General features: G+C 39.0%; 1 protein-coding gene across 4 annotated transcripts in view; it reads left to right on the top strand.

The window, feature by feature from the left end:
- Window positions 1-27,131, top strand: part of akap6 (A kinase (PRKA) anchor protein 6) — a 359,686-nt gene that overhangs the window by 226,739 nt on the left and 105,816 nt on the right. For all 4 annotated transcript variants that reach the window (XM_048538018.2, XM_048538019.2, XM_048538021.2 and 1 more), the window contains 2 exons: window positions 14,435-14,583; window positions 19,376-19,496. In XM_048538018.2, coding sequence (XP_048393975.2) covers window positions 14,435-14,583; window positions 19,376-19,496 — 270 coding nt within the window. The remainder of the gene's footprint in view (window positions 1-14,434; window positions 14,584-19,375; window positions 19,497-27,131) is intronic.

Raw genomic sequence — 27,131 nt, 5'->3', positions numbered from 1 at the left:
AAGATGAAAATGAGGTTGAGGATATTGATTACGAAGGTCGTCTAAGAAAACTTAACAGAACATCATCAAGTGCATGAAGCTAGAGATAACTTAATTTAATTTAAATTCCCTTCCAGCTGGGATGAAGAGAGGGAGAAGATTCTCTCTATCTTCCTTGCTATCGATGTAGTCCTGGACATTTTTTGTTTGCAAATAAGTGTTTTAATATCCATTTGATTGTAGATGTGACATCTTCATGTAATCCCACTTTTAAACATCTGTGCATTACATATATTACTGACTGTTAGGGGAAAATCAGCAATGAGATGGTAAACTAACATTACATGATGCAAAGATTAGGTAGGTCTTAAGTCTTCAGTCAATATATCAGATCCAAATGTTGTACAGCAAAATCTCTCAGGGAAATTGCAAGCTTCAGAAATTTTGAGAAATTATCTGTGGACCCTCAATGTTTCAGAGTGTTTACAGAGTGAAAAGTTGCCTGAATTACATGAATCTCCTTTTGGGGTGCAATGAACCACGGGAGGCTTACCTTTGCGCAACCTTTCTTGGCAGATCACTGTCCTATGGAGGGAAGGTGGCCTGGACGTCTTGGGTACCTGACTCCAGGGACTTAAGGCCTAAGAGTCTCACACCTGCCCAGATGGAGGCTTGTGCTCCTCAACTTCGACTTCTGCTCGCTTTGCAATCACAGACAAGGATGAGGTGAAGAGACCAAGCACCTCTGGAGTATCCTCAGGAGAAGCTTCTTGAGATCCTGTGTGTGACCTCTCCTTCCTATCTCCCTGAAGGGAAGGGCACCTGGAGTGAGGTTGATCCCTCATGCTTCTCAGATTGCCATTGATACTGAGCTCCTGACCTAAAAGATGGAGTGCAGGTCTGTTTGCATGTCCGGCAGGCACTGAGCATGCTAGACCTAGGGTTTCTTTAAGATGCTGTCTCTCTTTGGAAGCAGCTGGGTCAACACATGCTAGAGCTAGCATTGTACTGATACAGTTTATGGACTAGCTTGCTGACTTTCCCAGAGACACCTGCCTACTCTCTCTGCATCTGTCTGTGCATTTTAATGAAGTAATCAATGGTAAGACGATGGACTGTCTTCTGCTTGGGCCTGAGCAAGTGCATAGTCTCCAGCACACGTCCATGTGCCAGAGACCTTGGTGTTTCTTCCATGACCAGCCTGGGAGAGATGTCAGTAATGTGTTTACTAGCTTGTCCTCGCGAGTATAAACTAGATAGAGTATCAATGTGAAAGTGTCTGAGTTGATAGAGGGTGCAAGTGAAAACCTTTCTAGTGCATCCTGAGGTTTCAGTGATTTCATCCTCAGAGTTCAAGGTGGAGTTGAGAGGCCCCTCATCCGGCCTCTATGTGGTGGAGGTTTCCTGAGTGCTGGTAGTGCTCGCTGATGAAGAGAGGGAGAAGATTATTGAATAAGAAGGATAACAGCTTATTTTGTAGATTAGGAATGAGCAAGGCTAGTGTCAGTAGGGGAAAAAGAGCACAATGAAGCTGAGTAGGTTGCTTGACCATTGTGGTCATGCCGTTCTCTGGTGAAATAAGAATTTTTTTTTTCCTTGTACTGTGAGGGGCCTGGTGCTGCCTTTACTATACTTTATCTTACACACCCAGTTGTAAATCAATATTTTATATGATAGACCTCAAGACTATAAGTTATAAGAGCAGAATTGGGTCATTTGGCCCATTAAGTCTGCATCATGACCATGGCTGATACGTGTCAAAACCTCATTCTCTTGTCTTCTCCCTGTAACCATTGATCCCAATCAAGCTCTTGTCTATCTCTGTCTTAAATGCACTCAGTTACTTGGCCTCCAGGTCGCTCTGAGGTCATGAATTCTACAGATTCATCATCAAGAAACTCTTTCATACCCTAGCTTGAAAATGTTGCCCGTTTACTCTGATGCTATGCCTTCAGGTCTTAGTCTCTTCTACTTGTGCAAATATCTTCTCTACATCCACTCAATCCAGGCCTCTAAGAAATCTGTAAGTTTCAATCAGATCATCCCTCATCCTTCTGAACTCCATCTTTAATAGCTCCTAATATGACAAGCCCTTCATCCCCTGGAATCTCCTCTGGATGATTTTCGATACCAGCACATCCTTCCTTGGATTTAGGGCTCAAAAATGCTCTCAGTGTTCCAAATACAGTCTGACCAGAGCCTTGTACAACAGTATATCCTCTGCTGTCACATTCTAGCCCTCTTGAAATGGATGCTCACGTTGCATTTGCCTTTCTAATTGCCAACCTGGACGAGGGCTTCCAAATCTCTGTCCTTTACTTTTCTGAAGCCTTTCCCATTCAGAAAATAGTCTTCGCCTCTATTCTTCCTCACACTTTCCAACTTTGTATTCCACCCGCCACTTCTTTGCCCACTCTCCTGTCCAAGGGTTTTTATATCCCTGCCCCTCCACCTATCTTTGCGTCATCTGCAAACTTAGCAACAATGCTGTCAGTTCTTACATCCAGATCACTAATTTATGACATGAATAGCTGTGATCCCAATATGGACCAACAGAACTCCACTCGTCACTGGCTGCCAACCTGAAAAAGACCCATTTATCCCTTTAGAGATAGTAGGAATGCCAATGCTGAAGAATCTAAGGTAACAAGGTGTAGAGCTGGATGAACGCAGCAGACCAAGCAGCATCAGAGGAGCAGAAAGCTGATATTTTGGCCCAAAATGTCAGCTTTCCTGCTCCTCTGATGCTGCTTGGCCTGCTGTGTTCTTCCAGCTCTACACCTTGTTATCCCTTTATTCCTTTTCTTTCTTTTGCCAATACATGCTAGCACCTTGTCCTTAACACCATGAGCTCTCACCTTGTTTCGTAGAATCCTGTACAACATCTTGTCAAAGACTTCTGCAAATCCCAACAGATCACGTCCACAGGGTTTCCTTTGTCTAACTTGCTTGTTACCTCTCCAAAGAATTCTAACAGATTTGTCAGGTATGACCGACCATTGATGAGGCTGTGTTGACTCAGCTTGATTTCACCATGCACTTCTAAGTACTCCACAATCTCTTTCCTAATAGTGGATTCTATAGTCTTAGCAGTACTAATGATGTGGAGGTGCTGGTGTTGGACCAGGGTGGACAAGGTCAGAAGTCACATGAGACCAGGTTATAGTCCAACAGGTTTATTTGAAATCACAAGCTTTCTGAGCCCTGCTTCTTTGTCAAGTGGCAAAGTGCTCTGAAAGCTTTGTAATTTCAAATAAACCAGTTGGACTATAACCTGGCATCGTGTGACTTCTGACCATTACCAATGTTAAGATCAAGCTAATTGGCCTATAGTTTCCTATCTACTGCCTGTCTCCCTTCTTAAACAGGGGTGTTAGAGTACCCATTTTCCAGTCCTCTGGGACTCTTTGTGATTCAATTGATTCCTGAAAGATCACTACCAATGCCTTCACAATCTCCTCTGCTGTCTCCTTCAGAACTCTCGGGTGTAGTGCATCAGATCTGAGTGATTTATTCACCTACGGACCTCTCAGCTACCTCAGCACCTTCTCCTTCATCATGACCACTACACTTACCTCTGCTCTCTGACTCTCTTGAAGTTCTGGTGTACCACTGGTATCTTCCACTGTGAAAACTGATGCAAAGCACTTTTTCAGTTCCTCCATCATTTTTTGTTCCCCATTACTACTTCTTCAGCCTAATTTTCCAGTGGTCCAATGTCCGTTATTGCCTTCCCCTTACCTTATATATGTCTAAAAATACCCTTGCAATAAAAGCAACGTTGCTGGAAAAGCTCAGCAGATCTGGCAACAACTGTGAAGAAAAAATCAGAGTTAGTGCATCGGGTCCCGTGACCCTTCCTCAGAACTTAGAACACTATTTTAATGTTTTATATTACTAGCTATCTTACTTTCACACTTCATCTTCTATCCGCTTATCCTCTGCTGGTTTTTAATGGCTTCCCAATAGTCTTCACCACATTTTATGTTTTTTCTTTTGCTTTTATGCTGTCCTGACTCCCTCTGCCAGCCATGGTTGCCTCATTCTCCCCCGGTATGTTTCTGCTTCCTTGTGATGAGCTTCTGCTGTGCCTTCCAAATTATCTTCAGAAACTCCTGCCTTTGCTGTTCCACTGTCTTCCCTGCTAAGGTCCCCTTTCAAACAATTCTGGCTAGCTCCTCTTTCAAGTCTTTACTCAATTATAATACCATTATATCTGATTCCATCTTCTATCTCTCAAAATGCAGAGCGAATTCTACATTTTATTGTGGTCATTGCCCTGTGGGGTTTCTTTAACGTTGAACTCTCTAATCAAGTCTGCTTTACTACACATCACCAAATCCAGAACTGCTGCTACCACAAGCTCTGCCAAAAGAAGCATCTCATAGACATTTCACAAATTCCTCTTCCTGAGATCTGCTGCCAACCTGATTTTCCCAGTCCACCTGCATATTGAAGTCACCCCACAATTATTGTAGTAATACTTTTCTTAGATGCCTTTTTATAATCTCCTAATGTATTTTCTTCCTCACATTCTAATTACTACTAGGAGGCCTGTGCACAACTCCCACTAGATCCTCACCTCTAACCATGCAGATTCTACATCTTCCAGCTCTATATCACTTCCTGCTATGAATTTAATTTCATTTCTTACTACAAGACAACCCTGCCCTCCTTTGCCCATCTACCTGTTCCTTTCAATAGGATGTGTATCCTTGGATATTTAGCTGTCCATGCAGCTATGTCTCTGTGATACCCACAACATCGTACCCGCCAATTTCAATCTGCACTACAAGCGCTTTACCTTATCTCAAAAATGTATGCATTTAAGTACAACACCCTCAGTGCTATAGTTGTCCCTTACCTGCTGTGCCCAAAGTTTCATTTACAACCACTTCCAAGCTGTTTATCATATTACTTTGTCTGGAAACTTTAATAACCTCTCCTGAGCTCTCCCTGCTTTATATTTTTCCATAATTTTTAGTACAACTGAACTCCAACATCACCCCCACCCTCCAATTATTAAATTTTAAGAACTATCTACAGCCCTAGTTATGCAATTCACCAGGACTTTGGTCCCAGCATGATTCAGGTAGTTCCTGTCCCATCGGAAAAGCTCCCTCCTTCCGTAGTATTGATGCCAATGCCCCATGTATTCACATCCATTTCTCCCACATCAATCTTTGATCCACACATTTGCCTCTTTAATCTTGTTGACTCAGTGCCAGTTTGCTCATGGTTCAGGAAGTAATCCAGAGATTATTACCTTTTTTTGGTTCTGCATTTTAATTTAGCCCGTAGCTGCTCATATTTCCTTAGCAGAACCTCATTCCTCTTTGTGACTTTTGGTTTCTCTGCAGTTCAGATGAAATATCCTGAACTGGTGAGACAAAGGGAGGGATTGAGTATGATGGACCTGGATGGAAGAGCAGTTAATGGTTATAGAGGAGCAAGAGAAATGGTGAAGTGCTGCGGGCTAAAAAAGTAATCAGTTCTTGCTATTTCGTTTTGCTTTGTAAGTCTGAAGGTTATTTAGACAGGTATTGTGTTAAATGTCTGATTTCATAACCTATTGTTACCATTGTGGTCTACAAAAGCACAGTTGCACTTATAGCACCAAGCTTTCAAAGGATTTAGAGTAGGGTGCCAAAATATGAATACCGATTTTATTTTCCTGAGGGATTAACTAAATTGAACAAAGTTAGATATAGTCAATGGGTCTCTATCAATAAGAATTTTTTTAAATGATAAATTACTCAGTAATGAGTTACGAACTTTATTTCACTTCTCAGCTTTGGTCCTGAGGAATACCCTTATTAGTTACTAGGTTTGATTTGGCATGAAATGTCTTAGTGGCCATGAAGATGGGTAGAGGGGAAAGGTTGGCAAGAAGCCAATGAGTCAATGTGGCGGGGAGGGGACATGAAGGGACTCTTTCATTTTCCTTTGCTGATTTTCCATCTGGGACAAAGAGCCTGAGTACGTTGGATAATGTTTTTCCATTGTCCACCTCAGCACCCAGCTGCTCCTGTGGCTGCTTCCAAATTCTCGCCAGGGTTGGCAGACATGGCTCCTATTACACTGTACACTCTCAGAATGAAAATCAGAACATCCGGGATATTTTATCCCAGTTTGGGCTTATGGAGCTGGAAATTTTCCTCATTCTGTGCCCCTGACTCTTGAACAAAAATTCAGGCCTCGATTCTACCTGGGCATTTTAATCTCTGAAAAAAATGTAATTGTGTCAGGTGGGAGTTAAAGTGTTCAAAATTTGAATCCCAACTAACTTGCCTCTAACTCACTGGTTTTATTGGTTGAATGATGGAGGGTGGGCAACCAACCCACTCCCAGGAGACAGAATGGCAATTTATATCTTATTTATATGGCTGACAGCCTCATATTGATCCACAATTTTCAATTTGAATCTGACCGGACTTCGGGAAATTCAGCAGCCTAATAGTTGGATCCAGCATTCTTGCCTCACTATACCTCCATGATTGGAGCACTGTCTACCCATTCTCCCCTCACAAGGGCCTGTGATTTCTCACTCATCTTCTGAACGTGCCCCACAGTCTCCAGTTAACCTTCAGCCTCTATCATTTACAACTCCAATCTCCGATTGAGCCCCATCCCATCCCTAACCTGCCTTCTTCTCTGATTCAGGAGAGAAAGATAGAGAAAAACAATCATTTTAAAAAGAACAAAAGATTGATTTCCAGAATGCAGATATAGCATCTGTCTCAGTTTTGGAAGAGTAATTCCTTGATCTTATCTTTCACTCTGTAAATTTAGAAATCTGGAGAGTTCACAGTCAAATCTGAAAACTCCTTCTAACCAGCCTCAAAACATTGTGAATTAGGCAACTAAATTTCAGAAAGTGAATCTTTTCATCATAATTGTAGCTGAAAAGAGACTAATCCTTACCAGGCAAAATAAACTAAACTGCCTACGGTTATCACATTAAATGCTGCAAGTGAAGCTTCTAGGGTTAAGAGTCAATTATGTTTTTCATGAAAGTTACAAAGCTTTGAGTCTGATTCCTCAGGCAGACATCCAATAAAGCTGTTAAATCAACTTCCATCCCCTAAAAGGAAAAAAAAGATCTGGTTGTCACAAAATGCATTCTTTAAAACAGCCCAGCACTACCCAGATGGAACGTACCCTGTAGGTTGAAGAAATTTAAAAAAAGATGTGTTAACCCTCCTGAAGGGACCTTATAGGAATGACATGATAGCTCCATTCATCTTTGTTACCCTGCATCAACCAATCTAAAAATTTTAATGTGTACCCTCTAGTTACATTCTCCTTATAACACAGCACGACTATTGTGCAGAAGATGCTGCAGTGGTGCGTGAAGTAATAATGAGCAAAGGTGGAAGCAATACGTGCTTATGTGAAAAGCTTATCCTTGTTACCATATTACTCATGAATTTGTCAGAGACTATGTAAAGAAGTCGTAAGAATGCAGCATTGAAAAGTGGACCAGTTTATGATCATATTAATGGGCTATTTGTTCTAAATCTGGACACTAGACAGCAAAAAGCATCTCAGTTGATATACTCCTTTGTTTGACTCTAATGGCTCTATTGCTGAAGGATCAGACTGACAGATTCATACCTGAACATCAAGGTGCTTGCTTTGTTTCCATGACATCTCATTTACTTTTATTTAAAACATCTCCTCTGTGATATTAAGATAAACAGTAATCATTGTTAAAAGAAATTAAGTGTTACAACAAAGAAGCAAAATCTCATTTTCTGCTTGAAGTACGGGAAAGCATTATGTTTCTTTGGGTCTCCCAGCGATTCAATCTAATTTAATTCTCTGTCGTTTCTAAATAAACACTCTTAAAACCTTTCTCATCCTTGGGAATAAGGATGATAGGAGTAATCAATATTTCTAGCATTTTAATTAAAGCCGTTAGTGGAATAAATCCATTTAATTATCCGTTAATGAAATACAAGGTCATTTACCTGACAGGAACTTTGAAGGTTGATTATTAGATAGAAAAAAAAGCAAATAAACTCTATGTCAGAATCATTTAGTTCTTGGATATGAGGTTAACAGCAAGTTTAGACTTTTTATTTTTTAGAGGGATTTTTAACTTTTGCCTCATGGCACTGTGAAGTTTGTTGCAGGCAGTTGTGAAAACAAAGATATGACCTTAATTAAAGCTTTCTGTTATGAATGTTACTTTTTAATCCTAAGAACTGAATTGAAAACCACTGATTTTTAAGCTGTTAATTTCTTAGGAATGGCTTTAAAAATAATAAGGAATTTTAGATTAATGGGTATTTAATTGTAGGGTCCTGATATAATCTGAGATGCATCTTACGGCATATCCATTACCAATGTGACACTGCCTTCTTTTAGAATTTTAACCAAAACAGTATCATGTTATGATGGAATTTCTCAACAGAAGTAAAATTATTTTAGCCAAATTAGAAATCTATAAGTCTATGTGCAAAAAGCCAGTGTACAATACACTGGTTCAAAAGGTTGTGGTTTTGTGTTGTCTGCACTGTAATGTTGGTTGGAAATTTTAAGGACACTTTCTATAGCTTTGTTCTTGCTTAACTTAATTACTCTGTCTTCCTGGTCAGTGAAGTGTATCTCTTTATCCCAGTTTTCAGTGATCTTTCACAAGTGTTCTTTTGTCTTTCATTATCAGATATTAAAATCAATTTCCCCCTATTACTATTCCTGCTAACATTCTGCAGGCTTTTAAAATCAATGACTTTTACTATCTCTGTTAAAATACCCTTCCCCCATAGACATTAATTTATTCTGCAATATCCTGCTAACTATAGTTTATCATATTGGGAAAGAGGTTTTCAATAACTTTGGTAGATTTGCAGAATGTGTCAGTATTGGTCTATAAAACAGTGAAAATGATGTTTCTTGTAATATTTAAATAGCACAACATCTTTCAATGTTGAGATTACCTTGAGTCATGATAATGTTTAATTGAGGTTTTAGAGTATTAATAGATCCAAAGTACTAAAATGATAAATACTCAGATTTTATTAAATTCTACATATAAATTATGCTTTATCAATTTTATTGTATTTTGCAGTAATACCATTAACTAATAATGAGTGACATCAGAATATCCACCCTGGTGTTTGCATTGTAAATTCCTGTTAAATATTCCAAAAGTGCTGTTCACTTCCCAGTAGCGATAACAAATCTCTTTGCCAATTTGAGATATAATTTGAGAAAGAGAATTTATTTTTATTCTCAGTATACTCTCAGCTAGAGAATTTTAGCGATGACATTAAGATCAGCTTTTTACATGTCATCTAATGCATTGCTAATTAAGGTTTGCATGTTCATTAAAGCTTAGGCCAATGTTAATTACATATATTAATGGAATCTTGTGTAACACCTGCCTAAAGCAATGGCCTTTAATCTTCCAAATATCTCAATTGAAGCTGCTGTGGTTACGGGTTTTTCATAATTTGAATTCAACATACAACCATATAGCTTTTTGAGCATCTTTTGCATTTTTCCAATGCATATATTAAAAGCATGCCTGTAATTTTAAAATCCTGAAGAGTTTATTAATGCTTGTCACTAGAGGCACTGAAAATTTTTTTTATCTCTGTAAAATGTATGTTACATTTGCCATCTGTTTCTCATACAGTTCTTTCCTGTTTGCTTCACTCCTGTGGAGCATTTTAAAATGCTGCTCTCTCAGCTTTAAAATACCTTGAAGTCTTTCTTTTCATTGCTTCTAACTGTATAAAGCAGCAAAAATAGAATTTTATTACGGGTTAATTCAAACAAATAAGTAGGAAAATCTTTCAACGGTATCGAAGAAAGGAGTTGGTGTTGTTATTTCCAAACCGCAAAAGGTTTTTAACATACATTTTCCTCTACTGATTTTAAGGATTTCTGTTTCTTCTCAAAAATTGTAGTTTTTCTTTGGTTCTTTTCCATCAACAGCAAGCAATGTTTAATATCAGGCAGAATATTTGTAATTATTGACAGGCCTTGTAAAAGTATATTTAACCATACAATTGACAGGACACTGTAATCTTCAATGATGTATGAATGATTGATGTTTACATATGCTATCACCAGAGTACATGTTAGAGCTTACAGCAATCAGAAAATTCATTGTGAGCATACAGAGCAGGGTATGAATAGTAAATGATAATACTTCCTACTGGCAATGCTTTACATACTCCTTCTGATTGACAGAATATCCAACAGAGAATCCACCAGGGACTTCCAGTTCAAGAACTTTCTTGCAGATAGTAAATTGGTGTTGGCATACACACAAAATAAATTACATGATTCAGCAGATTTCAAATCTGAACCTAAAACTCCAGAGACAGAAGTAAATATTCATCAAACAGTTGAACTTTAGATTGATTTTATTTTGCATTGACAAGACTGTGTTAGTTTTAAGCCAACCTCAGAAATCAGCCCTTGCAAATTTAAACCTTGCGCGCAGGTTTTTATAAGTCAGGAAACCCAGTAGACTGCATATGGAATTGAAACATCTATAAACACTTTCTATTTTGTCTTGAATTATTAAAGCTACAAGACTGTCATTAAGAGATGCCAAACTTCCAGCTCAATCTCTCACTTACCTTGTTAGCAGATTGTCACATACGTGATCATTGAGCACATGATATGTGAGCTATTAATGCCCACAATGTTTCATTTCACGTTTGTTGATAATAGCAAAGAAATATTTTTAAGAAATATGTATTTATGTTCATAAAGGAAAGAAAGTGCAGGATTAAATAGGAGGCATAAACATTTCAGATATAAAAGATATGTTGCAGGTCCAAATATTTAATTATGTTCTGAGCTGGAGGCCCAATAGACTTACTGAATATCATAGTAAGCTGGTTTGATTTTGCAATAGTCAATTGCATGCAGTGTGAAACTCCAGCAGTGCAGGACTGGTTCCTCCAGGGGTCAGACTTTACTCTTTTGTGGACTCTGACCAGCACCCAAAGACAGGCCCATACTTCAACTTTAGTCTTGCTAAACTTCAACAGAAGCCACCTTACAATACACATCCTAAATCATTGGTTACCTCACAGAATGAACAGAAAATGAGGAATCATGTCATGTAATTCGCAATTCTGTTGATTTCCACTACATGCCAGAAGTCCTATATGACAGTTAAACGTAGATAACAAAGTGTGGAGCTGGATGAACACAGCAGGCCAAGCAGCATCTTAGGGAGCACAAAAGCTGTCGTTTTGGGCCCCGAAACGTCAGCTTTTGTGCTCCTAAGATGCTGCTTGGTTTGCTGTGTTCATCCAGCTCCACACTTTGTTATCTCGGATTCTCCAGCATCTGCAGTTCCCATTATCTCTGATCACAGAGTTAAATGTATGTGGTTTTACTGAAAATAGCTTGTATGTTGTATTAGTTACAACTCCTTGACTTTTGTCCAATTATTTTACTTGTAACTGAATCTATTTAGACTGACCATAATTTTCTAACACTTGCCACATTTTGAATTTAACCCGAGAATGTGCAGAAATGTTTACTTATGTCTGGCGTATGAGACCATAATTAAGGGATAATGGTATGTTCCATAGAGCACTGTCCTGCTCACTAGATAGTGTCAAACTCACTGTGAACATAATAGTGTAACATGTCTCATTGTGATTTCAAGGCAAAAGTGTTGTGTCAATGTCTAGGCAGTATGTTGTGATCAATTTTTATCGAGGTCTGTTCAGTTAAGTGTGTAATTCCACAGGAACCTTTTTTTTAAAAAATGGATACTTTAACAGCTCTGTAGAATCTAAACATGCCCCCCACCAGTTCCTCACATTACTAATGGTAATGTACTAATTGGCCAATTATCTTTTGGAAACAAGCTGAAAAAGATAACAAACTGAAAAACTCTTTAAATATTCCTGCATGAATTATGATAAATAAGTGCTTTCTACATATTTTGATTTTGTGGTTGGTGTAAAGAAAATATTTAGATTTTCCTGAAGTAACGAAAATAAATATTCAATTTGAACTCTGTCTCAGGTTTGCTGCGGTGCTCCAATGAAGCTCAGCATAGGCTGAAAGAACAGCACCTTATTTTCCACTTGGGAACTCTATAGCCTTCTGGACTCTATATCAAGTTCATAAAATGTGAGGCTGGATGAACACAGCAGGCCAAGCAGCATCTCAGGAGCACAAAAGCTGACGTTTCGGGCCTAGACCCTTCATCCTGAGATGCTGCTTGGCCTGCTGTGTTCATCCAGCCTCACATTTTATTATCCTGGAATTCTCCAGCATCTGCAGTTCCCATTATCTCTATATCAAGTTCAACAGTTTTAGGGCTTGAGGCACCATCTCCCATGTCCTTACCCTAAACCCGACAACAGACCTTGTTATCACATGGTCTGCTATTACACACAACCCACAATTAGCCACTAATAGTTCCCATTAACAGCTATTCAGCCTTCTAGCCTGATCATATCCAGTCCTTTGTCTGTCCAACTGTTCTATCTCTCTGGGCTCCCTCTCCACTTATCATTTACTTCTTACCCCTTCCTCCCAACCCATCTTCTGCATAAAAACCGACTTTTTCCTCACGACCATCAGCTCTGAGGAAGGGTCACTGGATTTGAAACATTTGCTCTGATTTCTGTCCACAGATGCTGCCAGACCTGCTGAACTTTTCCATCTATTTCTATTTTTGTTTATGATTTATAGCGTCTACAGTTCTTTTAGTTTTTATTTATCCAATTTGAACAGCCGAATCCTACAATCAGTCGATACATTTGGGGAAATCACATGCATGTCAGGCAGGAGTAGCTTCATAAAATAGAATGTTTAAAGCACATCGTATGGTAATAGTGAATACGTGCCAAATTTCACTACTTAATGTCATTCAGCACCCTTTGTGTTTTCAAAATGTATTTTTGAACTACGTATTTTGAAAAACGTATTTTTGAAGTGTAGGCAAGTAAGTAGCCAATTTGTGCTTGGCAAAGTCCTACAATTAGCAAACAGGTAATCATTTCATTTGAAGAGGTTGGTGAGGATTCCAAGATCCTTTACATTCTCCTACACAGGCAGAATGGGCCTTTGTCATTTTAGCAATTGTGATAATGCAAGAATGCTTCTGTACTGCACTCAACTGTCAGCCTGGTTTATGTGTGCATCTTGGAATGACCCTAAAACCCAAAAATTTCTAACCTGGAGTTGAAGTGGAACCATTCAGCCAAGGAGACAAGGAACATGGTTGAATGATACAATTTGCAATTGTACCTACACATTGCAAATTGGAATGCTAAATTGTAATTCATCATAATGTAACCCATGTTTGGAATACATACCCAAATCATTGACAGAAGGTGCTTCCTAGAGAATGGTGGGTGAATTAAAGAGAGAACCAGTGTTTGGTACAGTCCCAACATTTCTGTGCTCTTTTAAGCTGTGGAGAACTATTAACTGAGAGAGGATTAGAGATAGGTCTATCTGTCCACTGCTTCTGTTATGTTAACAATATTCAGCATAAGAAGGGAATCAACAAAAAAATTCAATCACAAACATGATACAAGAAACTGAGATTGAAAGCAAGCAACATTATTGGAGAAATTCTAACAGCAGCATTTTCATAGCGCAAATAGAACACAACTGAGATTCTTTAAAAGGTTGCAAATAGGATTTTTTTATTCTGGTTTGTTTTGCATTCATGTTGAAACTGTGCTGGCAATATCTTGGGATAGAGGTATTGAATTACTCCAGGATACAGGTAAATTAGTTGTGTCATCAACAGATTCATTGGAACATAGTTTGCCTGAAATGAGAATGCTAATGAATGCTACTGGGGAAAGATTGTAGTCTAAAGCCAGATTTTAAAAGTGCAGAATTGAAATAGAATGGAAAGCATTGCAAGTAAAATATTAATGATTGTGGAAGTGGTGTGGGATTATCTGAAAAAAATCTATCCTAGGCTACAAGGCAATGCTTGTAAATTGCTTCTGCCAATAATTTGTGACAATCAGGACTATGCAATATAACAGTGCTACTAGAATTTGGTGATCTAAGCCCTTGAAACTCTGGTGACAAAGTTGAACGAATACTATTGTAATATCAGCCAATTGAACTAAATTCTGACGTTGTAAAATCACTCCCACTCTTTGCCCTGACTTGCCTTGGAGACCAGAAATTGTAAGCAACCTTAATTGTTAACCCACTGAGTACTACATTTTATTTGAATCTCACTAAATGTGAGCTTGGCGTCTGTAAAATTATACAGTTGAATAGCACACAAGGGAGTGAGAATACATTACTCATTTTGTCTAAAGCCTAAGTATGCCATTTTATTGATGCAATGCCCATATACTTTCAAAGGATTCTCAAAGGATAATATCTGAAATCTTAGCATTGGAGTTTAGGATTCAGAGATTATTCTGAGCTGTTGATGAATACTGAGCTATTTATGTTTATTAGTTACATGCACCTCTGCTTCCAGGGAGAAATACAGCTTATCAACTTAGAGACCAGGAGAGATGCTGTGGAACAGATGTCACTGAAGCTTTATAGCGAGCAGTACACGAGTCACAACAATAGAAAACAAGAATTTGCTGCAATGTCAAAAGTCAATCGGGTAGATACTTACAGGTATGGGATTTATTTGATCATTAGTTTTTATTTAATCTTTAATTGCCAGGGTTAATTGTTTCATGAACTACATCATATGACTGTTGTTAAGTACATAATAATATGTATTCATTTTTATAAATTAAATATACTGTGCAGTTCCACAGCAAGCCCATATCAGGCCTTGGTAAATTAAATTGGCCTATTCAAGATGTTAAAATAAATGATAAAATTTGAAGCTAGGCCTTAAGTACCATTTTATGTCAGAAACCCCTGCCACCCCAACCTTTGACAGACAAAGGAGTTTGTTGAGTTTAATATTGCAATCTTCATTTCTTCAGGCATTCTATTTACTTACTTTCAGCAAAATATTCCATCATTGCACATGTTTTGGAAACTCTGTAATAACTGCCGTTTTGCTTTAAAGATTTGGATTTTTTCCATTTTGATGTCTTATACGTCAAGAGTGTTTCAACAAGGGGAGAGAGAATAATAAGAGCACAGTATTATTGAAAGTACATAAGCATGTATAGGCCAAACGCACACAGGTATTTCCAAGGGACCTGTCTTGTATCTTGATATGTTCTATTCGTGATTTGAAACATAAAGAACTCCTATGCATTCCATAAAATGCATGCTTCCTAATGGGGAAAGAATTTTACTGGTCTCTACACATTGCAAGCATCATCAGTCCATTCAGGAAGGGCATGATCATGATTAGACTATACGTAACAATCAAAGTAATTTTGTTTGTCTCCACATTTTTCTATTTTGTTGTTTTTCACATTTTATACTGATTTTGATTTATGACAAGAATCCCCAAATTCTAGTATATTGGGAGCAAAAGCGCTGCAAGAAAGGAAGATTTACACTCATGTAGTGCCTTGCGTTATTTCAGGATATCCTAGTGCTTTACAATTCAATATTATTGTAATCATTGTTGAAATGTCGAAACGCAGAAACAAATTTTATGTATACTAAGTTCCCACCAACAGCAATGTAATCATGACCAGAAAATCTGCTTCAGTTGTGTTAGTTGAAGAATATGTATTGGTTAATTCAACTCCATGCTCATCTTCAAAGAATACCATTGGATCTTTTCTACTTATCCAAAGGACGAACAAAACAATGGCTTATCATTTCACCTCAGTGCTCCATTGGAGCATCAGTCGAGATTTTGTATACATGTCTTTGAAATGAGTTGTAAATTAGCCATCTTTTACCTCAGAGGCTAGAGAACTACCAGCGACCAACTGACCCTTAAGATAATGTAATTTCGTGTAGGGGCCACTTGACTGATTGTGAATCAGATATGCCAGTTTTGTCCAATCTACAAAGTGGACCAAATCCAGTGAGACACGGGTCTGGCAAAAAAATGTGTTTACCCACTAATTGGTGCACATTTAGAGTAATGAAGGCAAAAGCTGCTGTCACTGAGTTCACAACATTTGTTACTAGTATTACACCTGACTTGGTAAGTCTAAAAGAACTGGCAGGTAAGTCAATCGCATACATAACACATTCAAGCAAGGAAAGGGATAATGGGAACTGCAGATGCTGGAGATTCCAAGATAATAAAATGTGAGGCTGGACGAACACAGCAGGCCAAGCAGAATCTTCTTCAACTTTTTATGAAGTATCAGATCTGACTGAAGCAATTAAGGAGATTTCTTTTTGGCTATTCTGATAAGAAATTATTCTGCCAGTTTCATGCAGAAATTTTTTTTCTTCCCACTCACAAAGAAGTTATGGATTCAAGCCCATTCAAGAAATTTTGAGCTCATAATCTGAGGTGACAATTTAGTGGAGTACTGTTCATACTTTGCCTCTTCTGTTCCCCTACATATCAAGAATAGCTCCACTTGAAACATACTTTTCCAGTTACAATGGACTTTGGGGCTGAAACCATGAAAGGCACTATGTAAATGCAAGTTATTTATTTCTATTTTGAAGTCCTTACCATGGGAGTTTTCAGTGGACATTTCCATCTGTATCCCCCTTGTATCAGTGGCTGAAAAGGGAATTGGAAATTAGAAGAGGAAAACATGCAGGATAAGGCTGCATAAGTAGAAAAGCAACTAAGAGATAGCTTTCCAACAGATTTCAAAGAATATGATTTCCATTGAAGGCATTCTAGAAGAATTCTTCATAAGATGGCAGTGGATCAGTGAGGAAGCAGAAAAGGACCATTTACCCATTGCAAACTAGCCTTCAAAACACATTGACTAGAACAATAGACTTCATATCAAAAGGTGGTTTTACAGTCTTTACACATCTATGTTTACCATGAGTATTTCTTTTTTCAACTGCCCCTGTGTTACTCTGCCTATTGTACCATTCCACAGGGCTATCTGAGCTTGAGGAATAGCTACAAAAGACCATCAAAAGGCACATGAGCGAAACCTTGAATTAGGCATCAGCATCCCCAACCTGAAGCCATTATATGGCTGCAGTACACAACAAGCCAATGAAAGAGCAAATATGGACAGTCTGAAACACAACACCAGGTTCAAGCCTCTACCTTAAAGAATAAAGCACTGTTACAGGTGGCCTGGCATTAGTTGACTGATGATGATAAGTTGTGTAAGCATTGCATACCAATAAAGATAGGTTAATTTGATCCTTATTTAGTCTTTGATGCTCAGCTGGGGAATAATTCAATGAGCTTCCAAGCATCTGATTGTATCACTTATTATCTAATCACTAGAATGTACAAAAGGATTGGTCACAATAACTAAGATGTTCTTTTTGCCATTGTGAAGGAGTATCCTTAACTTGACAGTTAACTTGATGGTTAAATTGGGAACTTTCAATGAGAGGGATTGAATTCACCCTTCAGTACCTTGCCCCTCTTCATGTTTCTGCCTGGTAAGTTATTCTGCTGTGGAATTCAGACAGTGAAGCCTGATGTTGGGACTATTGTTCAAAAGAGGGAACCCTGGTAATGTTCTTTTTGCTATCCAAGTGGCATCAGAACTAGTGGTCCCTTGTAAATCAACCCAGTCAACTCAGTTGAATTGGAGATGAAACTTAGTCTGTGAATCTCATTCTTTTCCTGCCTTTATCAGCCACGTCAAAAAGTGAAGAAGGTAAAGCTTGTACTGAACTTTGAAAGTGCTGTTCCAGCTTAGGAAAGATACATCATGTAGGCCTGGAGATAATTCATGATGTAGCAAAATTGATTTGGCACTGACATATTTTTGAAATAAAATTATATGATACTTCTTGCAACTTGGTGTCATCCATTTTATTTCAGTACCATTAATATTTTCTTTGAAAAATCATTTCACTCAATTTTTAAATATAAATCATTTGCAAATTGTCAGATTATAAATTAGAGATACATAAAATAAATTGAATTTGAAATCCAAAGCTGTGTAATATGAAAACTGTAATGAGCACATGCAATTTATTTTGATACATGCGCAGTTAAGCTGCATGCATGGGAGACTCTTTCAAGGAGAACCTGGTAAGAACATACTTGAAGAGTTCAACATTACATTGAGGGGCTTTAGAAGAAATTGTACTCTACATTTGAAACATATTCCAAATGCCTCCAGAGAGCCAATGTGCTGCTTTTGTTTACTCAAGTTGAATCAAAAGTGAAAATTGTGTGAAATTCATGATTTGAATTACCTAGGATTTTTATTTGCATATGAAATCCCAGAGAATTCATTCTGTTGCCCATTGAACAGATCATTATACATGTAACAGAAATAATTCTTAAGGGTTACCGAATAGAACATATATATTTGCTGTGACATTTAAGTCTATGTTCATTGAATCAAATTTTGAATACTTTTCATATATGACAGAATTTTTTTCTGAAGAAGACTAGTTCTCTTTCTATTAACTGGCATTGAACAACATATTCCTCATTTAGAAGAACTTAATGGTTAATTTTTGTGAAGGATTGGTCAACATACAGTCTTGTTGAGCATATTAGTGTCACATTTAAGTAATTCTTGAGAACTGCACATTGCTTTGTTGATATGTGCATTTTTCACAATTACCACTGCTTACTGCATCAGAGTGTGAAAGCTGAGTTGTAAGCCAGAGAGTTCACATAACTCAGGCGATGTGCTTTGAACTGAACAGGGCTTTAATCTTTTTAAGCCCCTCAATCTAATGATTTATTTAATGCAAACCTTACAATCATCTTTTGAATTTTAACGATTACTGTCTTTTTGAGAATTCCTCATTTTGACTTTATGGCCTCACCTTTGCATCAAACATGTCTATGGGGAGCACCTGTCTAGTGCTCCATCCAGCCCTTGTGAGTGGTTTGGCATACTCACTCATGCCCAACTAAAAAGTGTGTCTGATATACTTTCAACTTCTTATAAAACCTTTGGCTGTAGGCTTGCCTCCTGTGCTATTGGCTGTCGTGTTTACTTAATATACATCTATCCAGTTGAGATTCTGATGAAAAGGTTGTATTAAAATGGGGATTTATAATCTGGTTTAAAACAATACTGAGGCAATGAATCAAATTTGTTGATCATTTCCATAATATGGCCTATCATATGTCTTTGCTACCCATGAATAAAGTAGCAAAATCATGGTCATGAGTTTATCATTGTTAAAATCTAATTATATGAATGCTTCTTTTTGTCTCTCTGGTACATTATTACTTTACTTTATTTATCATGCTGTGCTATCTACTTACATTAGATTTTAATGAAGTCTTGCTGGCTAGTTTCAAGTTTTAATTTTCTCTATAACAAGCAATTAAAATTTCCAGTCAACATTCATTCAGGAATATATATTTTATTTATGTCATACATAATGCATTTTTAATTCTTCTTTCCAGCCTTCTGGACTTTGAATCGGAGTACCAGGAGCTCTGGGATTGGCTGATTGACATGGAATCCATAGTGATGGACAGCCATGACCTGATGATGTCAGAAGAGCAGCAGCAGCATCTTTACAAGGTTAGAGCCTATGTTACTGTCTTTACATAGATATGGAAAATCTGATTAGCCTGTCAAGTCTTTCTCTCAGTGGACATCTTGGCGTTCATTGTATATATCATGGTGCCTATTAGAATTCCCTTCCCTGTCCCCAACTTCATTTCCATCTCCTGCATGCCTACAAAGAGTGCCGACATCATAATTGCCAAACTGTTCCCTTTATCACATTCTATTAGGTTTAATTTTATAAGGGAATGAAGAATTATTCCCATAAATGAAGAGAAATAAAGGAGACAGGGTTAATAAATAGACTGATACAAAATGAATAGTCGGTGAAAATAGGGACTGTACTTTCCAGTATATGCTTCAATTTGAGGTTTCACATGATTAGTCTGTCCTTCAGAAACTCTACGAACAGAATTTTCCAGGACTCTGTTTTATCACTACACTGACGCTAGTTAGTTTTCAATGAATTTTTATTAATCATAGAAAAACAGCCTTTACTGCTTTAAGTTGTTATTTTTCACAAATCTAAAGTGATATTTTAGACTCTGATACTGCTTTGAATTCCCCCAAATAATAAATGGAAAATATATATATTAGTATGTCCTGTTACTTAGCCTATTAAGTACTCTATTTTGTAAGATATTACTTTGTCCTTTTATTGACAAAAATCTCAAAACTTATACTGTCGACATGACAGCATTTTAAACCAGAACAGAGCAATGTCTTAGAGCATTTCAGGGGTTATTTTCAGCAGAAACTCCAAAGCAGTAAATCTGCCTCGTTTAGGCTATTTTTTATTGTTGTAATTCTGACAGTTGTCATCCCTGAATTGCTTTGAACATATGGCACATTTCGAAGAGCAGATTGTGAATCGTAAAGAAAAAAAAATTAATAACCGCCATCAGAGTTGACAACAGGATAATGACAAGAAACAACCACCCTCTGGCTCTATTAGTAATTTTTCATTTTTACACAAGGAATGGAAATTCAAGGTCAAACAGTAGCTGATCTCTTATCTTAGTGGCTTCAACACAAGTTACTATCATCTTTAAGAGTGGCATCGGGACAAATATCTTAAAGTCGAGGCCTGTGCATTATCAGTTCCAGTAAGGGAAGCATCTGAGGCTTTGTCTTTCTCACACCCAGCAGGAGGTGAATGCCATTAATGTGTGGTTGTTGTACGGTGGGATACAGATAAAGACCAATCACATTTTGTATTTTCGAGAAACCATGAGGAAAGAAAACAGACTATTTGCAGAAACGGTACTTAGATAGAACCAAAGGTAGCTGTGAGAGAAAATTGCACATACATTCTCCGGAGGTATAACTATATACATGAAAAGAGAATTTTTAAGCAGACTAGCGTGCACAAAGGAGGTTTGTGTATTCTTTGATTTTCATTTCAATGCACCACATTTGGGGTCTTTGCTTTACCTGGATGAAACTGGTTTGCTGCTAATTGGCAGTGGGCAGTGAGACACATATAGACTATTGAAAGAAATAATTTCTTTGGACTTCAAAGTATCTTTTAGCATAGGATGGCTTGCCCAGAAGGGAATCAAGTACCCTGCTTCGTTTCCTGTTATCTGCTCACAGGCTTATTCCTCACCTTCACCGAAACTTATCCTTTCAGTCCCTCTTGTTTAGTCCTCATTTATGTTAACTACAGTTATAAAAGAATATATTCCCTCCTGTCTTTCTTCTAAAGAATGTAGAGAAATTCATTCCACCAGTGCTGTACCCTCTGGATGATAGTTTTGGTAAAGGAAATTAAAGTTTTTGACATACTACAGTGAAGTTTATTTAGAAATTCTCTTCGTGGACTACAGGCAAAGTAAGAAAGACTGGAATTAGTTTTAAGTTTAATTTTATGAGTACAAACTTTTGAATCTACTTTCTTTTGTACATGATGAATGTCTGGTCAACAAAGTTGCATTTCATCAAGAGCGAGTTGACCAACAACTACCTCGCTCACCCTTGAATCGCATTGTGCGATAGACATCATGATTGTTTATTCATTTATGGGATGAAGGCATTGCTGGCTAGACAGCATTTATTGCCTATCCCTAATTGCTCAGAAGGCAGTTAAAAGTCAACCTCATTGCTGTGGATCTGGAATCACATGTAGCCCAGACCAGGTAAGGATGGCCGTTTCTTTCCCTAAAGGACATTAGTGAACCACATGGGTTGCAAGTGCAATTCATTGGAACACCTGCACTTGACTCGGCCACAATGTCTTTATCTTGAGTTATCTACTGAACTCAGTAAACTTGGAACTTAATAGATTATCATAGAATTTAAATCGTGATATCACTTTGTATCAGGAGTGCTCTCCAGACTTTTTGCCAGGCTCAAAAGCTAAAAACTCCTGTCATCTTTCTCATAATTACATTTCTATCTCTGTACAAACCCATCAAGGTCAACATTTTTACTTAGAATATGTCATGGGATGATGCTATTGGAGGATGAGTAGGAGATTCCTCTAACAAAGATCCAACCTCTATTTAGCCTCCCTTAAGGATATGTTATTTTGATGCCACCTCATATCTATGTATGCAGTGTTTATTTGTTCATCAAAATAATATAATATGATTGATTGGTAAGAGGTGTTATTGTTTAATAGCTTGCTATCTTCTGAGGCTGTCACTCAAATTTCAGCTATAGTAACATCCACATTCATAATAAAATGATGCATTAACCCTCTATGAATGGATTTATTTGAAGAAAACAAAAGTTCTTTTTATAGAAAAAGACCCTGAAGCTATTCAGTTACAAGCAAAACTTTCAAGGGTAGGCAGTGGCCTAGTAGTATTATCACTAGACTATTAATCCAGAGACACAGCTAATGTTCTGGGGACCTGAGTTTGAATCCTGCAGATGGGAGAATTTGAATTCAATAATTAAACAAAAATGTTTGGCATTAAGAATCTACTGATCACCATGAAATCATTGTCAATTTTCAGAAAAAGCCATCTGGTTCACTGATGTCCTTTAGGGAAGGGAATCTGCCACCCTCACCTCGTCTGACCTACACGTGATGACAGACCCACAGCAATGTCATTGACTTTCAATTGCCCTCTTAAATGGCCTAGCAAGCCATGCAGTTGTACCAATTACAACAAAGTCTCAAAGAAATGAAACCAGATGGCGACCTAGGCACCAGAGAAGACAAGGGCAGAAATTGCCCTGTTGACCCTGCCAAATCCTCCTCACTAATATCTGGGGTTTAGTGTCAAAATTGGGAGAGTTGTCTGGTAGACTAGCTAAGCAACAGCATGATATAGTCACATTCACAGCATCATACCTTACAGACAATGTCCCAGCCACCACCATCACCATCCCTGGGTATGTCCTGTCCAACTGGCAGGACAGACCAAACAAAGATGGTGGCCCAGTGGGATACAGTCAGGAGCGAGTTGCTTGAGAAGACTTCAACTCTGGACCTCATGAAGCCTCATAGCTTCAGGTTAAACATGGGGAAGGAAACCTCCTACTGATTACCACATACCATCCTCCCTCAACTGATGAATCAGTACTCCTCCATGTTGAACAACACTTAGAGGAAGCACTGAGGATGGCAAGGGCAAAAAATGTACTCTGGGTGATGGATTTCAGTGTCCACCACCAAGAGTGGTTTGGCAGTAGTATTACTGATCGAGCTGATTGAGTCCTAAAGGACATAGCTGCTAGACTGGGTCTGCAGCAGGTGGTGAGGGAACCAACAAGAGGGAGAAACATACTTGACCTCAACCTTACTAATCTGCCACCTGCAGAAGCAGCTGACCATTGCAGTCTCGGTAAGAGTGACCACCACACAGTCGTTGTGGAGATGAAGTCCAGCCTTCACATTGACAATAGCTTCCATCGTGTTGTATGGCACTAACACCATGCTAAATTGGACTGATTTCTCTCATATCTAATAACTCAAGACTGGACGTCCATGATGTGCTGTGGGCCATCAACAACAGCAGAACTGTACTCCAGCACAATCTGTAACATCATGGCCCAGCATATCCCCCACTCGAACATGACCATCAAACCAGGGGATCAACCCCGGTTCAATGGAGAGTGCAGGGGGACATGCCAGGAGCAGCACCAGGCATACCTGAAGAACGAGGTGTCAACCTGGCAAAGCCTCCAAACAGCAAGTAATAGAACAAAACAATCCCACAACCAATGGATCAGATCTAAGTTTTGCAGTCCTACCACATCTAATTGAGAATGGTGGTGGACAATTAAACAACTCACTGGAGGGGTAGCTCCACAAATATCCCTTTGCAAGAGATAAGGCTGAAGCAATCACAGCAATCTTCAACCAGAAGTACAGAGTGGATGATTCATCTCGGCCTCCTCCAGTTGTCCCTATCTTTACAGATACCAGCCTTCAGCCAATTCACATCACTCCACATGACATCTAGAAATGGTCGGAGACACCGAATACTGCAAAGGCTATGGGCTCTGACAACATTCTGGCAATACTACTGAAGACTTGTGCTCCAGAACCTGCCACTCCCTGAGTCAAGCAGTTTCAGTACAGTTATAACACTGGTATCTACCCGGTAATGTGGAAAATTGACTAAGCGTATCCTGTACACAAAAAGCAGAACGAATCCAACCCGGCCAATTACCACCCCATCAGTCTACTTTCGATCACAAGAAAAGTGATAGAAGGTGTCATCAGCTGCTACCAAGTAGCACCTGCTCAGCAATAACCTCCTCAGTAACTTAGTTTGGGTTCTGCCAGGGCCACTCAGCTCCTGGCCTCATTACAGCCTTGGTTCAAACATGGGAAAAAGAGCTGCATTCCAGAGATGAGATGACAGTGACAGCCCTTGACATCAAGGCTGCTTTCAACCAAGTGTGACACCAAGGAGTCCTAGCAAAACTGGAATCACTTGGTATCAGGAGACAAACACTTTGGTGGTTGGAGTCATATCTGACACATAGGAAGGTGGTTGTGGTTGTTGGATGTCAATCATCTCAGCTGCAGGACACCTCTCCAGGAGTTCCTCAGGGTAGTGTCCAAGGCCCAACCATCTTCAGCTGCTTCATTAATGACTTTCCCACCATCAAAACGTCAGGAGTGGGGACCTTTACAGATGATTACACAATGTTCAGCACCATTCGTGAATCCTCAGATACTGAAGCAGTCCATGTTCAAATGCAACAAGGTCTGGATAACATCCAGGCTTGGACTGAGAAGCAGCAAGTGACATTCATGCCACAGAAATGCAGGCTATGACCATCACCAATAAGAGACAATCTAACCACCACCCATTGACATGGTGTTGCCATCACTGAATCCTCCCACTATCAACATCCTGGGGGTTATCATTGACCAAAAACTCTGCTGGACTCACCACATTAACACAGTGGCTACAAGAGCAGGCCAGAAGCTAGGAATACTGCGGCAAGTAACTCACTTTCTGACTCCTCAAATCCTGACCACCATCTACAAGGCTCAAGTCAGGAGTGTGATGGAATACTCTCCACTTGCCTGGATGACTGCAGCCCTAACAACACTCAAGAAGCTTGGTAACATCCAGGGCAAAGCAGCCTGCTTGATTGGCAATACATACACAAGCATCCACTCCCTCCACGACTGCTGCTCAGTAGCTGCAGTATGTACTGTCTACAAGATGCACTGCAGAAATTCACCAAAGATTCTCAGAAAGCCCCAACCAAACCCTTCCAGCCAGAAGGACAAGGGCAGCAGACAGATGGGAAAAACCACCACCTCCAAATTTGCCCACAAGCCACTCACCATCCTGACTTGGAAATACAGCACTGTTCCATTACTGTCACTGGGTCAAAACTCTGGAATTCCCACCGTAATGGCAAAGTGGGTCAACCTACAGCAGGAAGACTGCAGCAGTTCAAGAAGGCAGCTCACCACCACCTTCTCAAGGGTAACCAGGGATGGGCAAGAAATCCTGGCCAGCCAGCGACAGCCACATCCCACAAATGATTAGAGAAAGAAATTCATTTTGTAGAGTAAAGCACTGTGATTTATTTAAAGTTGGACATGAAGAATTTTTGTCAATAAATATATATATTTCAAATCCATTTAATTTTCTTGCTGTACATGAATTGCTCCTTTATCTTACTTGATGCACAATTGTGACATAATTTCATTATTATAAAGTAATCCGTTTGCAACATTGAATAAAATATTTTTAGTTTAGAAAGGCGTCATGTGTCAGTGCAGGCTTTGTGAGCCGAAGGGTTTATTCCTGTGCTCTACTGTTCTTGTTCTTTAAATATTGAAATCTTAATGTGACACGGTGGCTCAGTGGTGGGGTGGCACGGTGGCTCAGTGGTTAGCACTGCAGCCTCACAGCGCCAGGAACCCAGGTTCAATTCCACTTTTGGGCGGAGTCTGTGCGGAGTTTGCACATTCTCCCTGCGTGTGTTTCCTCTGGGTGCTCTGGTTTCCTCGCACGGTCCAAAGATGTGCAGGATAGATGGATTGGCCATGCTAAATTGCCCGTAGTGTTCAGAGATGTGTAGATTTGTTGGGTTATAGGGGTATAGGCCTGGGTGGGATGCTCTAAGGGTCAGTGTGGACTAGTTGGGCTGAAGGGCCTGTTCCCACACTACAGGGATTCTATGAAATCTATGAATGACCTTGTGTCACCACGACTGTCTGTGATGTAAATTGCCCTCAATTTTAGGGTAATGTCAACCCAAGATCACAAATTCCTGTCATGGGTGTTCACTTAACTGAACAGACCAATTCTTTACCCACATGGATCCGGAGTTTAGGTTTTGCTTTCTCTTCGACTCTACTGAGATTCTGAATTGTCGTGAGGACAATATGGCTCAAAGCATTGATGCAAGTTGATGGACAAGAGCTGCCATTTTGAACAATTGGTAGCAAGACCCTTCTATCATTAATTTCATTCCTGCTTTTCTTCAAGGAGAACTCCAGAGTGTGTTGAAGTGTTTTCTTTGTCCTTGGTGGCAGCTGTCTTTACTTTTTCAACTCCATACTAAAACTAAACTGACCATTACAGATACACATGACCTACAGTTTGTAGGTGACTGCAATGTACTTGCCCTCTCTGCACCAGATTTACTCTGGCTTTCTTCAGTTCCTCTTACAACAAGCTCAGCCTGTTTTTGAATGTTGCCAAACCAAAACTCACATATCAACCAGCACCTGGGTCAGCAAAATATTGCATCTCTCATATTTTGAAGGAAACTCTTTGGAATAGGAGGAACAATTCATATGCTTTGGCAGCCATGTCTCTCAAAAGCCCACAATTGTCCCTGTCAATTCCAAATTCCTTCATTCATATTGAATACCGGGCCCAGTCTCCATTTATGGGTTTCTGTGAAGCATGTCCTTTCAAACCAAATTTGCTTTTTAATGCAGAACTGTTTGCCAAAGTTTCCTATCCCCTTTGATATGTCAGCCAAAGTCATGTCTGAAATTTCATCTTATTAATTTTGGTGCCTCTGAAGCTTTCATTTATTTTGATTTTACTTTTGTCTGTGTTGTTCCAGACTGTATTTTATTTTGGCAAGGTGTAGGTCAGCATTTATCATCATACTTCACCAGATTTTAGATGACGTTTTTCAAAATATTTCTAAGAGCCTACATTTCCCTTCAGATGTATTTGCATAGCCTCGGTTTAGATACCAGTT

This window comes from Stegostoma tigrinum, chromosome 10 (assembly GCF_030684315.1).
Source record: "Stegostoma tigrinum isolate sSteTig4 chromosome 10, sSteTig4.hap1, whole genome shotgun sequence".
Lineage (NCBI taxonomy): Eukaryota > Metazoa > Chordata > Chondrichthyes > Orectolobiformes > Stegostomatidae > Stegostoma > Stegostoma tigrinum.
Note: the sequence above shows the minus strand (reverse complement) of the source record. Positions and strands in the feature narration are given on the sequence as shown.